Source organism: Anthonomus grandis, chromosome 17 (assembly GCF_022605725.1).
Source record: "Anthonomus grandis grandis chromosome 17, icAntGran1.3, whole genome shotgun sequence".
Taxonomy (NCBI): Eukaryota; Metazoa; Arthropoda; class Insecta; order Coleoptera; family Curculionidae; genus Anthonomus; species Anthonomus grandis.
Genome location: NC_065562.1, coordinates 8,523,186 through 8,541,521, shown reverse-complemented (window position 1 = coordinate 8,541,521; position 18,336 = coordinate 8,523,186). Strand labels below are relative to the sequence as shown.

The 18,336-nt window shown below is 31.0% G+C and overlaps 1 protein-coding gene across 1 annotated transcript; it reads left to right on the top strand.

Annotated features, from left to right (window-relative positions):
* The first annotated feature begins 1,292 nt into the window (after positions 1–1,292).
* Positions 1,293–16,783, top strand: LOC126746368 (DNA primase small subunit). Its single transcript, XM_050454594.1, has 6 exons — positions 1,293–1,627; positions 4,075–4,458; positions 15,752–15,896; positions 15,950–16,157; positions 16,212–16,417; positions 16,474–16,783. Exons 1-6 carry the CDS (start codon positions 1,528–1,530, stop codon positions 16,724–16,726), a joined length of 1,296 nt encoding a protein of 431 aa, XP_050310551.1. The 5' UTR covers positions 1,293–1,527; the 3' UTR covers positions 16,727–16,783.
* The last annotated feature ends 1,553 nt before the right edge of the window (positions 16,784–18,336 follow it).

The window sequence follows — 18,336 nt, the reverse complement described above, 5'->3', positions numbered from 1 at the left end:
AAATTTTTAACTGCTAATTATTTCAAGAAAATGAACATAACATATGTTAAACTAAAAATAAAACATAAAATTATGTTAAAACAAGATAATTATTAAATACGTTTTATTTCAAATAATATATGTATTTCCCGGAAAAAAAACTTAAAACAAACCTATTAAAAGTCTTAACAAAAACAAAAATATATAAATATACTTAATTAATATCTAAACAAAAATAATTACCTGCAAAAAATAAATTTGTCAAGTGAAAAGGTGGGTAAATTAGTCATAAAACAAAAAACAAATTAAAAAATACCAAATTAAGGATTATTGGCCTTTTCAATACATTTTCGAATTATCTTTCTTTAACTTCGGATTTTCCAGAAAACTTTCCCAACTTTCTCTTTTTTTTTAATAAATCTTCCTCGATAATATTATTTTTGGCCTTGTTATAACTATTTAAAAGGATATTTGAAAACGTGTTAATACATTTTTCAGTAAGTGTTGATAAATTGTTACCACAGTCACAATTGTATTTATACATTTCAAAATTTGCTACCTCCAGTTTTTCTAACGCAAATGTTTAAAAAATGATTTTGTGGGAAAATTTAGTGAAATTTAAAAATGTTTTTTCGTATCTTTTAGAAATAATAGTTTGAAACAAAGTGTACGTGTGGTTATAATTATATTATTAAAATAATCTTTGGCATACTTGAGTCATATCTTAAATCATTATCAGATATGCTTATTTCGTTATACAACAAAGAATCATCAAATGTATTAATAATAGTATTAGTAGTGGTACTGTTAATCACTGATGCTTTGGGTGTTGAAGTATCGGTTGTAGTTAAAAACTCTTTCAAAAACGAATTTTCCATTTGGGCCCCAAAACGCTCACTGTGCAGTATTATTGCAATAGTAATATTTAAAAAGCGAGACACGATTCCCGCCGGCCACTAGTGTGACGCAATCATTGTGGAGGGGATACAGTCTCCGGCCCGATAGACTGTCGACGGTCCCGCCCCGACTGTATACTCAAATAAGATACAACGTTCTGGAGAAAAAATAAAAAACTCCAAGACTCAATCTCAAAACATCTTTTATGTATCAATCAGGTCACATGTTTCGCTAATAAAGTATCATCAGACCTTATAGCTAGGCTAGATGACCTGCTAAGTACTGACATTAAGCTAAGCTTTACTGCGACACTAAGAGTACTAAGATACTAAGCTTTATAAGCGAAACATGTAACCTGATTGACACATAAAAGATGTTTTGCGACTGAGACTTGGAGTTTTTTATTTTTTCTCTAGTTACGTAGGTCTCTTTGAGATAATGGACGAGTTCTTTCAAATACAACGTTCTGGATGAATGCTGCATCAAGGCAAAGGCCATAGTAACTAGAAAAAGAAGAAGAATACATTGAGTTCTAATCTCCTAATCCTAACCTAGAAATTTTTGTTTTTTGGCGCGAAAATTTGTTTACCAACCTGTTTACTTTTTTCATTTTCACTTTTCAAAACTTAAAAATTAAATAAAATAAGAGAAATGGCTGAAGAATATAGAGAAGAAAACCTTGCATATCTTATGCCACTGTACTATGGAAGACTTTTTCCATCCCATAATTTCTTCCAGTGGTTAACACAAGGTAAGATCTGGCAAACAATGAAATCTAGATTTTTTAAAATATATCATTGTTAAGTAATTTTCTTTGGATTGTAATAGTCTCTTCACTTTTTGTTTAAATTCTCCAGTTCATGAAAAACATCTAACTGAATCTATAGAGGAGCTCCCTTCTATCATATGCAAAATAACCATTGACATTTCTCTACATTCAGAAACCAAGTTCATTTATTCATGTAAATTCACAAGAGTCTAACATGCATAAAAAAAAGCAGAAGGTGAACACAAAGTTCTATTAATGTGACTATACCATTAAAAATTGATTAAAATTAAGATAACATAAAACCTATAAGCATTACTATTTAGAGCTTTTCTTAATGTCTTAATCCTCGTTTTGAATTGAGCTGTAAGGATGTTTTTTAAAGTTACCAGGCATCTTATTGTAAATTTTAATTGCGCAATACCTCAGCCCCATTCAACACTCTTCAGCCTCTAGTAAGCAGGAACATGGTCACATTTGTGCCAGGGGCTTAATTATGAATGTCCTTATGGATCCCAAAGTGCTTCCCACCCTGCTTGACAAACATAAGATTTTAAAAAATTGAAGGGCACAGTAAAACTTGTAAGCACTATAGCAGCTCTTGGCAATCATCTCTATAACCAATTCCTGTAACAACTCTCACAACTCTGCCCTTCAAGCCAAAGTACAAATAGGTTCTTAGAACGGTTTACTCCAAGAAATCTTACAGTAGTCACATCATCATTCTCATCGTCTTTGCTTCATTAAGTCTGTTTTGTGCAGAATCATTTTTTGATGACCGACTGCACCAACTTGAAACCTTAAAGAAAACTGTTTTATCCTCAGTGTTATCTCTTAAAAGCATTCTATTGGACTTTCTCTGTTAACATTTAAAGATGGTGAACTTAATATCCGGAGAATTGGTTGAGTGGAAAAATGGCCAGGAGGCTAAACTTCGCCAGTTGCGCATTTATTCTTGTGCATATGATGTGAGTGTACATTTTTATATGTTTTTGCATTGTATGTGCAAAGAAATACTTGAATAAAGGCGTTATTTATTTAAAGAGAGTCTTCAAGTGTATCAGCTGCAAAGAAAGCCATAGTATTGTCAGAGAAGATTGTGCATCTGGTATTTGATTTAATAGTTAGTAGATCATTGATGTATATTAAATTGATGAAAAGTGTGGGTCCAATGACAGAGCTCTGAGGAACACCAATAGTCACTACAACAACACTCTCCCCGGACAACACACCAGAAACCTTCACAGAGGCTATCCACTATGATTTAATTAAAAATATTTTAATAAATAATATTTGAAAAATGCTTTTTAAGGTATCTTTATGTAAAAAAGTATAATATTTATATGGTGTCAAATTATGGTGATGCAGCCTGTAAAGAACTTATAAACTAGCTTTATTATAACAAACAGAGTTGTTGACAAAGCCTTGCTATGAACTAAATTAATCTTACATTAAAATATTCAACCAGGGTGTAACAGGCTTTTGAGACCAATATTTTCTTTAATATATATAGTATAAATATAGCTTTCTTAAATATAATGGTAGGAAAATATGACAACTTTTAATTTGATATCCTTAAGCCATAGAAGGGACTTACAGTTTGTTATATTCAAATAAATGCAGCAAAGTATTTCAAAACTGTGATATTGATTAAAGTCACCTGCTGTGCCAAGGGTTAAAAGGGAAATCCTTTTAATAGTTTTTACTTAACTCTAAGTATTCTGTTCTGCTTTTTTTTCAATTTCTATTTTATATAGTAACTTGTTAGATATATCTAGTTTGTAGGAACTCCCTCATTTTAATCACATTTATTTGTGCTTTGAATGCAGTATAAGAATTAATAAATAAATAAATAATTAGTTTCACAAAAAAGTTCTGCAGGTTCATGAGAACCACAAAGTTATGTATTTTAAAATATCCAAGATACCCTGCAATTACAAGAAAAATAGGACATAGTGTAAAACCAACAGAGCCAAGGTTCAAGGGTGTCTATGTATAATACATTTTGCAGAAAACAGTAAAATTATTCTATTTCTATGTTGTGAAAATGTACAAAAATTATCACTGATGTAAACTTTAACATTGTTTTCAATCTACTCAACTGTGAAAAATTGACGTTTTTGAATGTGCATTTTATTGGAATGAAATAAAGTTTAAAATAATTAAATAGAAGTTAAATTACACAAAGATTAATAGAACTTACACATAATAACAGAGAAATTATTTTTCAATCATTTATAGTTTCAGGATATGGTGGGGAAATTTACTCTTAAATTCAAAACTAGTATTAAAAATGCTGATGATTAAAGCTATAAAATTTAATAAAAGAAATTCTTGTCTTTCTTCCACATTCAGCAAATATACAAATACTGTTAGTTTCTTATACCAAAGAATAAATATTGAATTTTTATTAATACATATTTAATTTTCAGGTGATCCAAAGTCGTTTGCGTATCGTGAAATTTCATTTACCCTAATAGGAGATATATATATAAGATTTTTATCTTTCGAGACGCATGAAGAATTTGCAAAAGAGTTGACTAAAAAGATACCAATAAAAATTGATATTGGATGTCAGTACAACATAAAACCTAAAGAGAAGAGGAGTGCACATACGGTTTTTAGGCCAACATTAAAGGAAATGGTGTTTGATATTGACATGACTGATTATGATGAAGTAAGAACCTGCTGTTCCGGAGCTGATGTTTGTATTAAGTGTTGGAAGTTTATGGCTATTGCTTGCAAAATTCTTGATGCTGCTCTCAGGGAGGATTTCGGCTTTAAACATCTTCTATGGGTTTTCTCTGGTAGAAGAGGTAAGTTTGATAATTTTTCATTAATCAGGTTAATAATCATTTTATCAAAAATGTCAGTATGTGTATAATAAATGTATTTAGTTGGTGAGGCCTATAAAAAAAAAAAAAAAAAAATTATATGGATTTGATGAGACCGTGACTTTGTGTTTTTACCTTTGTTTTGTTTTCGTTTGGTCTCTTAGAGAAAAAATGGATGATACATTTCTAATTTTTCAGCTAGTTATACCAAAAGGTGTATTTTCGAGAAGCGATTGATGATTAATAAAGCTGCTTAATGGTATAACCAAGGTATGGTAAAACTATAATATTAACAGGGTCCTGATGGTATATTCAAGCAGTGTTTTAAACGAATTGTATTAACTCTCATTGAAAACTTATTGGTTGTCTATTAAGTCCTCTACTGTCTTAAGTTATTGGAAGTCTTTTTTTGACACATTTATAAATTATCACATTTATAAACAGATAAAATGTTAATTATTTTTGGTTTTAATTAAGTGCACTTTACCAAGCTTTTCAATTATATAGTAAATGAATAAGATGCTTGAAAATGCAGGGAACTTGTCAATCAGCAGCATAGGTTTATGCAGGGTAGGTTAATGGTGAGGAATCTGATTACCAGCAATATCTGTTAGGTATCTACCTTTAAGAAGTGTTAGTATAGGACTTATACCAACTTCTTAAAGGCATTTGATATAATAATTTCTTAAAGAGATTTGAGTAAACCGTGATTGAAAATTTGAAAACCATGGGAGTGATCTGATATTGAGTAAATGAGAATATTGTAGCTATAGAACATGGATTTTACCATAATTGGAGCACTCTTTCTAAATCGATAGTACATTATAAAAAAATAATAGTTATCAGGATTGATTGCACTTTCACTCAGTCACACCTTACTATTGACCATTATTTATAATATAATTATTTATTTATAAATTATAAGGATCCTGAAAATCTTAACTTGTATATCTGTAGTTAAGTGAACTTAATGTAAAATCTTTATTATTTTGGAGTTCTTTATCAATGTTTTATTCTAGTTCTAAAATTGACACACTGTGCTCTGTTTTTTTAATAAGGATTTTATAATCCATACAGTCTAATGCCTTGCGCATGCTGACTGAACTATATTCGCGATTGTTAAAAGAACTCTCCGAAATGTCAGAAACTATGCCTAGTATATAAAAAAATTTTAAAAATCTTCATTTTCAAAAAGGGGTAACAATTATTATGGTAAACACAAATTATCAGTGAAAAACTTTTTACTAATTTTATATTAAGGTTTTAATTGTTACGGCTATTTTTTTTATTACTTTGCACTTTTTGTTACATCTCTGCTCAGTAACCGAAACGTTTGAAAAATTGAAGGTATTATTGCATTTTTAAATTTTCACGTCAAGGGTGACTTTTTGAAGCAGGTACTTTTTTATTAATTAGTAGCTGTTTTTATCAAATATGTATCGACATTTTCAGGAGTATTAGTGAAATTCTGATTATTACTTTTTTCTTGAGAGCTGTCTATTGATAATGTTGATGTTGGAAGCATTAGTGTCCTCGATATTTGGTAATGGAATTTTTGTAGATACAATTAAATTCTTTGTATTCTATATGAAAACACTCATTTCGGAATTGATTTCTCGTTCTAGCCTCTACAAGAAAGTGCAAGTTTTATGAAAATTATTATCAAACAAATATACAAGGTGTTCCGTTGAGCATGTTACAAACTTCTAGGGTAGATTGAAAACGTCAAAAAAAAATTCCTATGAACATGGGTTCGAAAATACTTCCTCAGGGAGCTAGATCTAGATAGAAAATTGAAGATAAACTTTAAAAACTAACCGCAACTAATTTTGAGACATAAATTATTATTAGTACGTTTATCCCTTTTAATCTATTAAACGATAATTATTTTAACCAGGGGCGTGCGAACCAAAAGGGCTATTGGGTAAACATAACCCCATTTCTCTAAGCATACAATTTCTTTCCGTTTGGGCGTCAGATATACATGTTTTTATGCATAAAAAAGGTACTGTCAGTAAAAATTGCTCAATATCAACGTTCTTGTGATTCTTGTGAAAATTGGCTAAAAGTAATAAGATACAAAAATCAATAATACTTAAAAAATTAAATCTGTGCCGTAAATAAAAAAGAACTGTCTTAAAAAAGTTAAGGTAGCACTTTATTAATTTGGTAATAAATTAACTTAAGGCATTTTTAAATAATTTTTAATGTAATAAACAAACAACAAATCAACAATTTTATAAACGTAAATAAATTCTAATTATTGGAATTACAAAAAAAATTTAAAGTAATAATTGCTCCAAATGCCGGCCACCCTGCTCGATACATTTATTATACCTACGCAGCAGATTAACGTTGACGTGGTTAAAATCATCAGGCATATTTTGTATTACTTCAAAAGCCGCGGAAATTCTAGCCACCAAGTTTTTCTCTGATTCGACTGGAGTTTCATAAACAAGACTTTTTATATGCCCCAAAGAAAAAAATCTAACGGTGTTAAATCTGGAAAGCGCGCTGGCCAGGTGACAGGGCCTCCGCGGCCAATCCAGCGCCTTCGAAAGTTTTCATTTATAAACTCGCGAATAATAAGTGAAAAATGAGCTGCCGCACCATCATATTGTAGCCATAAGTTTTGTCGTATATTTAGAAGAGGTCATCTAACAGTCTGACAGTCTTAAAAAAATTAATAATTGTTACTGGTTAGACGAGGAGGCAACATAATTGGACCAATCAATCGTTCTCCAACAATTCCAGCTCACATATTGTCCTAGAACCTATAATGATATCCTCTTAAATAAATACCATGTGGGTTTTGCTCAGCCCACAAATGATTATTTTTAGAATTAAAAATGCCTTCTTTCGTAAATGTAGCTTCGTCAGTAAAAAGGACATATTTTGGAAATTGAGGTTCTTCTGTACACCAGTCAAGAACCCACTGGCAAAAATTTACGCGAGGCATGAAATCATTTGGTCCCAATGATTGTACTTTTTGCAGGTTGTAGGGCCGAAGAAGCTGTTCCTGAACAACATTCCATACTCTAACATGATTTACATCCATGGCATCAGCTAGGTACTGCTCGAATACTTACAGATGGGTTATCTTCAAATCGTTGAAGAACTTCTTCCTCGAAACCCGGGCTCCGGATATTCCTTTGCTCACCATTATCTGACCGTTTTATGGAACCCTGAGCCGTTGATTGACGCTTTCAAAAAGTTTGTGAGATGGAACTCGCCTTTGGGGAAACTGCTCTTCATATAATCGATAAACAGCTCTACCATTGCGTCGAACTTTCTTATAAATTAATAGCATATCGGCATATTCAGCAAAAGTATAATCTTCCATTGTTTAACCGTGATAAATAGGGAATTAATACCGTGTAGAATCGGTTACGGACAATGACAAGTTAAAACAATGAATGTTATTCTATTTGCCAAAAAGCGATAGTGTGAAGGTTCGATTTAGGAATTATAAATAAGAATGCCAAATGCGCTTACACCATTGTATATTACTCTCTTCGATGATATCTGGTATATTAGTAGTTATTTAAAAACAGTGTTCTACATAATTGTCGTGCATACGTGTGCAATATTATTGCATAAATATTTAACAATAATAATAATTCATTGTATAACAAATTAATATACAGTATGATACTTGAAAATAAATAACATATATAACTATTATATTATTGTACCACATCTCCCCCTTTTGAAAGAATGAACTACATTTTTAATGAAATAAAAATGGAGTACTTTCGTACAAAAATAAATATTCATAAGGTATATGCGCTTTTTTACTACATTTTACACTTCTATTTTACAATAAAAATAAAATTATTAGAGGTTCAAGGAAAGTGTTAAGAAAAAGATAAGAGGAATAATAGAAAGAAAATAAATAATAAAGAAAGGATAGAAAAGAAAAGTATTATCGATCGAGTATAGATTTAAATATATATTTATTTTTTTTAATTTAAAAATGAAACCTAAAATGTTAACCCTGATTTTACTTAAACAAACTTATTACCTAAATAAACTTATTACTTAATTAAAGTACACATGTACTTATGTTGTTTAATTTAAATAATGTTACATAATTCTTAACTATTTCGAAGCCTAAACAATACGTGTTAAGTTATTAAATTATGAACCTCAATTTTTGCGAAGCTTTGCATTGACTTATGAGTACATAATATGTATTATAAAATATTAGGTTACAAGGTTAGTAAATTAAAACTAGTACATGTTTTCTTTTCGGTACAACTGCTATAATTGACATAATTAATTGTTTTTCTTTTTTTTTTTCTACGATAAACACTGAAAATGGCTTTTTCACTTTAATCACTTATAAAAATGCTGTAATCTATTTTTATGCACTTTCACTTTAGCGTCACTTTTACTATTACTTAATATACAATTTACACCTTCTACCTCCTCTACTACGAAAGGGCCTTTATACCAAGGGTCAAATTTCGTTCTATTTTCATTATTTAAAAGTACTGAGTCACCGGGTTTTAAATATATTTCTTTAGACTGTTTATCGTATTCTAATTTTCGCTGAACTTTTGCTTTTTGAATAAAATCATTGGCTCGTCTATTTGCAATTTGTAAGCGATATCTGACTTCTTGATAATATGCGTCAATATTATATACAGGGTCTATTAAAGTACCATTTAAAATATTAGAAAAATCAACCTTACGTGCAAAAACTAATTCAAATGGCGTATATTCGTGATATACACTGGGAGTTGTGTTATAACAAAAGCTGAAATAGTTTGTCCATTCATCCCAATCGTCTTGCATTTCGTTTATGTACATTCTAAGAAACTCATTTAAGACTCTATGATTTCTTTCGCAACCACCTATAGTTTGACTATGGTAGGCTGTCGAAATAGAATGTTTAATTTTTAGAAGTTCAGAAAGTGATGTAAGTACTTCGTTTTTATACTCAGTGCCCATATCGGTTCTGATTTCCTGCATTGGGCCATAATTAAGAATAAATTCATTAAACATTGCCCTAGCTATAGTTTTAGCTTCTTTATTCGGAATAGGGATAATTTTGACAAATTTAGTTAACTCGCACTGGATTGTTATTGCATACATATTGTTGTTAGGAGTTTTTCTGAATGGTCCAATCGTGTCGATACATGTGATGTCAAATGCTTTTTGTGGTGTAGGTGTTATTACCATTGGCTCTGAATGAGTTATTTTTCTCTTATTAATTTGACACTTTTGACATTTTTTAACGTATTTGTTGACATCGCGGGACATTCCTTTCCATCGGTAATTTGCTCTTAGCTTCTTAAGCAATTTTTTCTGTCCACAGTGACCTCCGGTAAGTGGATTATCATGATATTCCTGTACTAACGCTAACTTGTCATCATTATTTTTAATAATTTTGGGCTCTTCATACAGAAAAATAGTAAGATTTTTTAATTTACTTAAAGCAATATTTTTTAATTCGTTTATTGTGCACAATTTAAATATTTCATCTGTTATTTTTAGCTTTAGTTCCTTAATGTTGCAATCAGCAGCCATTTTTTCCAGCTTAGACAAAACTGTTCCTAAGAATGTTTTGTCATTACTGATTAACATTTTATCCTCGATCATAAAATCTTTATTCTTACCCATAAGTATCCATAGATATTTATGCTGAATTTTAAATTTTACATAAGCTAATTTTAAAATATTACTATTTTCTAAAGTCTCTAGGACTTTTGGTTTAACCGTAAACGGCATGCTAGCATTCTTGCTATTATCTTCTGTTAAGGTAGTATCCTTTTTTGCCATTGCCCGTGTTACTGCAAATACGTTGACTGTTTTGTTATTTATCGCCAAATCGCTTAGTTCGCTAATACAAATTCTCGATAATGCATCTGCTCCTACATTGTCCTTTCCTTTAATATATTCAATTTCAAAATTATATTCTTCTAAATCTAATCGCATCCTGGTAAGTTTTGAAGATGGGTCTTTCATAGAAAAGAGATACACTAAAGGCTTATGGTCAGATTTTACCAAAAATTTATTTCCGTACAAATATGGCCTAAAATACTGAATCGCCCAGTGGATGGCTACTAATTCTTGTTCTATAGTCGCTTTATTAGATTCTCCTTTAGTGAATGATTTTGAAGCGTAAGCTATTTGCAATTCTTGCCCATTAAAGTTTTGTGATAATATAGCGCCACAAGCATTTTTTGATGCGTCTGTTGTTAAAATAAATTGTTTATTAAAGTCTGGGTATTGTAAAATTTCGGGTTGCAACAACGAATTTTTAAGATAAATAAAAGCTTGTTTACATTTTTCACTCCATTCGAATTGCGTATTTTTTCTTGTTAACATATTAAGAGGTTTTGCAATTTCTGCGAAGTTTCGAATAAACCTGCGATAATAGTTACAAAATGCTATAAAGCGTTTTACTTCATCAGCATTTCTAGGCTCTGGGTATTTATTAATAATGTCGTATTTTGACTCGTCAGGCAAAATTCCATTACTAGTAATCCTGTGACCTAGGTAAGTAACTTCTTGCGAAAAAAAATTGCATTTTTCGGGATTTAATTTTAAATTGTATTTTCTGCACGTTTCAAATACACTACGTAAATTTTGTAAATGATGATTTTTTGAACAACCAATTACAATTACGTCATCCATGTACAAGAAAGCCTTTTCAGGTGTTATTCCAGCAAATGCCATATTCATCATCCTCTGGAAACTGTTTGGGCTTATTCTGAGGCCAAATGGTAACCTTGTAAATCTGTAGCTACCTGTACTTGTACTAAAAGTTGTGAAATCTCTAGATTCTTCTGCAAGTGGTATTTGATAAAAGCCCGCCTTTAAATCTACGGTTGAAAACCATTTAGCACGGCCTAGTTGGTCTAAAATATCGTCAATTCGAGGCAATGGAAATTTATCAGGGATAATTTTCTTATTTGCCTCTCTAAAATCCACTACTAGTCGCCATTTTTTATCATGACCCTTAGATTTCTTAGGTACCAAAAGGATTGGACTATTGTAAACAGCATTAGATTCCTCTATTATGTTTTCCTCTAACATTTTACTTACCTGTGCATTTATTTCTTTAGATTGGGAAAGCGGTGGTCGATAATTTTTTATATAGAAAGGTTGCTCATCAGCTAATTTAATTTTTTGTTTATAAAAATTGTTTGTTGTTAATTTATCACATTTTAACCCAAATATATCAGCAAATTCCATGCATAATTCGGTGGTTTCCTTTTTCGCGCATTCCGGGATGTTTTTATTTAATTCCTTTAATAGTTGATCTTTTCGGTTATTTTGATTACAATGCAATTGATAACACGAAAAGTTTTTTAGGGGTTCGGTTACAATTTTAGGATTATTTATGGTTATGGTTTCGCATGTTGTATTTAGAATTTTAATTATTGGACTTGACCTAGAAATTATGGTTGATGCTATGAAAACGCCTGGGGATATTTCGTTATTTAATACAACCGAATCTTCTTTAAGATATTTTAACTTTTCTACTTTTCTAATTATTTCACATCTCGGGGGGATAATTAACATATCTTTTGCAGGGCTGTCATGAATTGGTATAGAGATAAAATTATTATGCAGTCTTATTTGCATTGTCCAATTAGAGTAGTCCAATTGACATTGATATTGTGTAATAAAATCTCTACCAAGAATTCCATCTGCTGGTATGGGAAAATTATCCTCAACTATGTGAAAATTTTGTTTTAAAGAAAAATTGTCAATAAACATTACAGTTTTAGTAGTACCTATGGAAGTTATATGTCCTTCTGTAACACCGTTTATCCTGCTAGCATTTGCTCTATCAACTATTTGGTTTTTATCGATTTTTGTTCGCTTAATTAAAGAAATATCGGCACCAGTATCTACGATTAATGTTATTGTTTCATTTTGTGTCATTTGGGTCTGAACGACGATAAAATTTGACAACGATAGGTCCATGTTAAAAATATTTATTGCTCCCCAATGGACCTGGTTGGGGTGATAATTCGTTTCCCGAATTATCTGTCTCAAAGCTGCGCACAGAATAGTTTCCTCTGCCTCGTTGAGAATAGCCCCTGTGACCTCTATATCTGCTATGGCCACCATGATAATTATTATGGATAGGAACTCCTCTTTTCCATTGTCCTTGCGCCCTAGGATAATGACCTCTATAATTTGGATTTCCTCTATTGTTGAATCGATTTTGTGTAAAAAGGACTGTAGAATTTTTTGATTCAGTTTCGATGCTAACAAACTTTGTCAAGGCGTCTTGAGTTGTGTTGAATGTGCCTGCTTCCATTATCAACCTGGATCTTTCTGAGGTTGCATTCGATTTTAGGGCTTTAACTGCAATATTAGTTGTATAACCCTCTGCTACATTTACTGGTACACCTTCATTTATGTACGCTCTTTTTAAGCTTGTTGCTAAAGCTTCTATGTCAGATGCATATTTTGATGTATCGCTGGATCCTTGTTTAAGAGCTAATAATTTTGCCGAAACTAACTGCGAACTTTCACCCTTAATATTGCTTGTTAGTTTTTGAATTATAATTGGTATGGTATCATTATCGCCAATAAGGTCTCTTGCTTTACCAACTAATTTAGTTTTAATAAGAGCCACGGCATTTGCTTCGTGCCCTTCGCAATTTTCTTGGATTAAAGTTAGTGCGTCAATAAAAGATCGAAGTTTATCCGCTGAGCCATCAAAATCATTGCACAAAACCCTGCTCGTGAATTTAAAAAAATCCATTTTAGTCATCGCCATTTTGCCAGTTTCAATTTTAATTTCAGTGTTTGTATTTTCTTCGTCTGAACCCTCTGAAGAGTTTTCACTGTCAATAATATCCTCCTCAATCACGTTTGGATCAATTAGTTCAGTGCACGATGTAGGTATTTTATACGAAACATTTAATACTTGATATACCCTGACTACTTTATCTCTTGAGACGGAAAAAAGTTTTTTAATAGCAAAATACTGTTCTTGACTTAAATTTTTGTAATCATGTAATACAAGTTGCACAAAGGTATTATAGTATTTAAGTAAATTATCCCTAACTTCTTTTTTAATTTCCTCTGATTTAGGTATTTTTTTCTTTAAGACTCTTTTTGATTCGTTAGTAATTAATATTTTTAAATTTGATAACTTGGTATAAAGTTCTTCCCAAGCTGATGACATAAAAATAACTAAATTTAGCCTAAATTACGGTAAAAAAAAATCTAACATAATAGTAGTACATGAAAAATGTAAACAAAAATCCAACATAAAAATTATTATTCAGCTATATATATGTAATATGTAACTGTATAATATATTATTTAATATATTATAATATTATAACTTTCGATTACTTTATGAACTAATAAAAAAAATAGTTTTACCCCCAAAAATATTTTAAAACTGCTAAATAGCCAAAAAATCTTATCCTAAATATACACAAATAAATAAAATTACATACCAACTATAATATAACATTTGTGTGGTCCATGTCCTGGGACGGATGCCAAATCTCCATTACATTTCCTTCTTCCATCTTCCAATAAACAGGTGGCGTTTAATCGCTCGTCCTTAATGTCACTGATTTCAGGTTTTACTAAAATATTTTTCTACACCAACACATTGTTTCTTCTTTCACTAACACGGACTTACGAACACAAACCACTATGTAATAGTCTTACTTAGACATCACCAACTGGAGCTTTCAGCATAAGACTTCTTGACAAGTCTCTTTTCATGTTTCTGCGGTAAGCCTTCCTAATTTTTAGTAACACCAAGGTTACAACAGCCACAGTGATTATATACAGCAGAATACGGATATCCATAGGGACATTTATAGCTTGTTCTTCCACTATAAAATTGGAGTTTACAACACCTGTGTCCGTAACTTCAGCATGCTTGGTGTTAGTAGTACCCATATTGACTCACACTGTATGTTACTGTACATTAGCACACTTTACAGCAACTAGCTCCCATACTTTTACCACGGTTTTACTATAAACATTTTTCTTTTTGTACTATATACATATAGAACAATTACTACTCTTACTGAAAAATGCACTAAAAAATGGTGTTTGGCACTGGCAGGGTCGCCATGTGAAGGTTCGATTTAGGAATTATAAATAAGAATGCCAAATGCGCTTACACCATTGTATATTACTCTCTTCGATGATATCTGGTATATTAGTAGTTATTTAAAAACAGTGTTCTACATAATTGTCGTGCATACGTGTGCAATATTATTGCATAAATATTTAACAATAATAATAATTCATTGTATAACAAATTAATATACAGTATGATACTTGAAAATAAATAACATATATAACTATTATATTATTGTACCACAATAGTAATAGGATGCGTCCTAAAATACAAATCTTTTTACGGGTTGTGGCCTGTTTTTATTCTAGGTCTGTAGTAAGAAGATTTATTTGAAACCATTTAAGGGTGATCTTATTACATTTTAAACATGAAACTTTATAGGGGTTGAAAGAATTTTTGATATGGCTGATATAAATTTATGTAATTTTTTAAATTACTTGATTGCACGGTATTGTACGTACTTAGAAGTTCAGTCCTGATTAATTCTCGAACGTTGTTAACATGCACTATCGCTTTTCGGCAAATGAACTTTAGCATTATTAATAAAATAATTAATTCTGGTGGTGTATCTTAATTTACTTTTTGTTAATTTTTACAAACACGGTGATATTTAGCGATTTTTGCCGAGAGCACCTTTTTTATGCAAAACGCATAGGAGCATCATAATCTGATACCCAAATGAGCAAAAATTGAAGTCTTAGAGAAATGGGCTTAAATTTATCTAATATCTCCCTGATTTCCACGCCCCTTTTCCCAAATTGGTTGCGGTAACTAAAGTTGTTCCGAAGCTATAAAACGAAAACTAGTTTTTAAACGTGATCTTGAAGCATTTCCGGACCCATGTTCATTTGCACTTTTTTTTTGACGTTTTCTATGTACCCTAGAAGTTTGTAACATGATCAACGGAACACCCTGGATATAGAACTTTATATGAGAACAGTTGAGCATCTATTTTTTAACTCTAACTCTGAACCTTTGATGATGAACATCTCTATCATGTAACATGTAAGGTTTTTAACACCATGCTAATTAAAATATAGAGTGTGTTTTTTTATTTAGCTTATAAGAAATGGTACAATTAGGTTTTTCACCTAAATTTTAGGTCAATTAAAATAAAATTTCAATTTAACCATTAATAGTGTAACTTAAGTCAAAGTTCTAATAATCCATATATTTGTTAAAAAATTTCAGGCATCCATTGCTGGATATCTGATGAAAAAGCAAGATACTATGATAACCACGCAAGATCCACAATTGCCGAATATTTACAAATAATAAAAGGGGGAATGCATACCAAAAAAGCCTATTTGCCAGGAAGTATCCATTCGTCTATACAGTATGTAAATAATTATCTTAAAAAATGTATTAATTTAAAAATTATGTTTTTAGGCGAGCACTGACAATAATAGACAAATACTTCTTAGATGCTATAGTAAAAGATCAGGATATTTTGGGTACCGAAGAAAGACTCACTAATTTTTTAAATTTGATAGATGAAAAAGTTAGGAGTGTGTTTAGGGATAATATGAGTAACTTTAACACTTCCGTAGAAAGGTGGAAGGAATTCGAAAAAACCTTTCAGCAACTGATGCAAAAAGTATGTGAAGTTTTTATAATTAATGGGAAATAGTATTTTTTTTGTAATTTTTAGAACCAAATACCAAGAAGCTTAAAAAACCTTAAAGAGGAACTAAAACTTCATTACTGCTATCCAAGATTGGACATTAATGTAACAAAAGGGGTGAACCACTTACTAAAGGCTCCATTTTGTGTGCACCCAAAAACTGGCAAAATTTGCGTTCCATTTAACGTTAAACATGTGGATAATTTTGATCCTGATAATGTACCCACTATCAGGTAAGAAATTGGCCGATATACTTAAACTTCTTAACTTATTAATAATCACTTTTTAGTGGAATACTAGCAGAAATAGATGCTTATGATAAAAAAACTGTAGAACTGCAAGTGAATCAAGTGGAAACTGATGTAGAATCAGCTTCTATGGAAATTTCTACTGCATCAAATATTTTGAATAGTCGTAAAACAGTCAAAGACTATAAGAAAACTAGCCTTCTAAAATACGTTAAATATTTCTCGGAGTTTTTAAGAGATTTGGAAAAAGGCAGAAAAAGGAAGTTGGAAAGTATGGACACAATCGGTTTCTAATTATTTTTTCTTTTGTTATATACTTTTTTTTTGAATAAATTATGTGATCAAATCAAACTATGCTTCATCTTCTAAGATACACTAATGAACTAACTATATGCGCAGATATAACGAGACAAATTTGTTTTGTTATATCTGTGCTATATTTCACATATAAAGACAAGAAACAATTACAGCTTTTTCAAAATGTGCCATTCATTTTACAGCCTAGTCTCATGCGTGATACAAGGAGTTTGTAACGATCCAAAACATAGTGGTGTCATAATGGTGTCATAAGTGGTGCATAAATGGTGAAAAATTCACAGATATGCAAAAGAGGTATGTCATTAATATATATACGACATCCAAGTGAAAAAACATGATGGACGTATTTGGAATAAGTGTGAAAAATCATTTAAAAACTATTTTTATTGAAGAATCGCCAATATCATTGATTTTTTTTAGAGAAAAAATGTTTTTTCGATTGTAAAGGTGCGATATTTTCATTTTTTAGCCGAAAAAAATGCAATTCCTGCTTTTACATAACCGCTGCTTAGTGGAGTTATCCGTCGACTACGTCAAAAAATCTTGAGGTTTTCCGATTCCTTTTTTTTTCCGAATTTTGGAAAAAAAATTAGTAAAAACTCTTGAGATCTTAGTGATTCTTAAGTTCAAAAATATTTTAAGAATTTCTTTTGGTCATAAATGTTATTTGTCATGTTTTTTCGCTGGAAACGCAGAAATCAAGTACAGCAAAGGCCCAAGAACAGACCCCTAATTAAAAGCTTTTTCGGAATGTTTATTTTAGTACGGTTAAACTGGCATCCGAACAGAGCCGTATATCATCTGCATTTTTTAACAGTCATATATCACCAATTCCGAAAAACTCATCTCCTGTAGAATTTAAAGATCTTCGGTCAATCAGTATATTACCCACATTTTCAAAAGTTTTGGAAAAGATTTTGGAGTCTCAAATACGTAGTCACCTCCAAAAATCTGCGATATTACCTGCAAAACAATCTGGCTTCCGATCAGGCTTTTCATGCGCCACAGCAATGACCGCAGTGATGGACGACATACTAAGATCCTTAGATCAAAGCAAAGCTTCCATTCTTGTACTGCTGGACTATACGAAGGCATTTGATCTTATCAATTATAAAATTTTAGTTTCTATTCTTCATTTTTTAAATTTTTCCGACAATTCATGTAATCTAATTTTCTCGTATCTTTCAGGTAGAACACAGCAAGTCAAACTTAATAATAGCCTTTCTTTATCACTTCCGGTTGAGCAGGGCGTTCCTCGGGGTAGTATTTTAGGACCCCTTTTATATACTGCAAGCTTTTACTCTTGTCTAAATTTTTGTGATTATCACTTATACGCAGACGATATGCAACTCTATATTTCTTTTAAAAAACTGAGTATGCTAATGCAATTAAAAATCTTAATTTAGATTTAGAAAATATTTATTTAAAATCTAAGGCGCATGCTCTAAAAATTAATCCTATGAAGTCAGCTTTTTTGATCTTTGGTGAGGAGTATCTTCCATATAGTAACCATAGTATATCTATTGGTGGCAATACGATTCCTTCTAAGACAAGTTGCAAAAGTTTAGGTATTTTATTAGATAAAA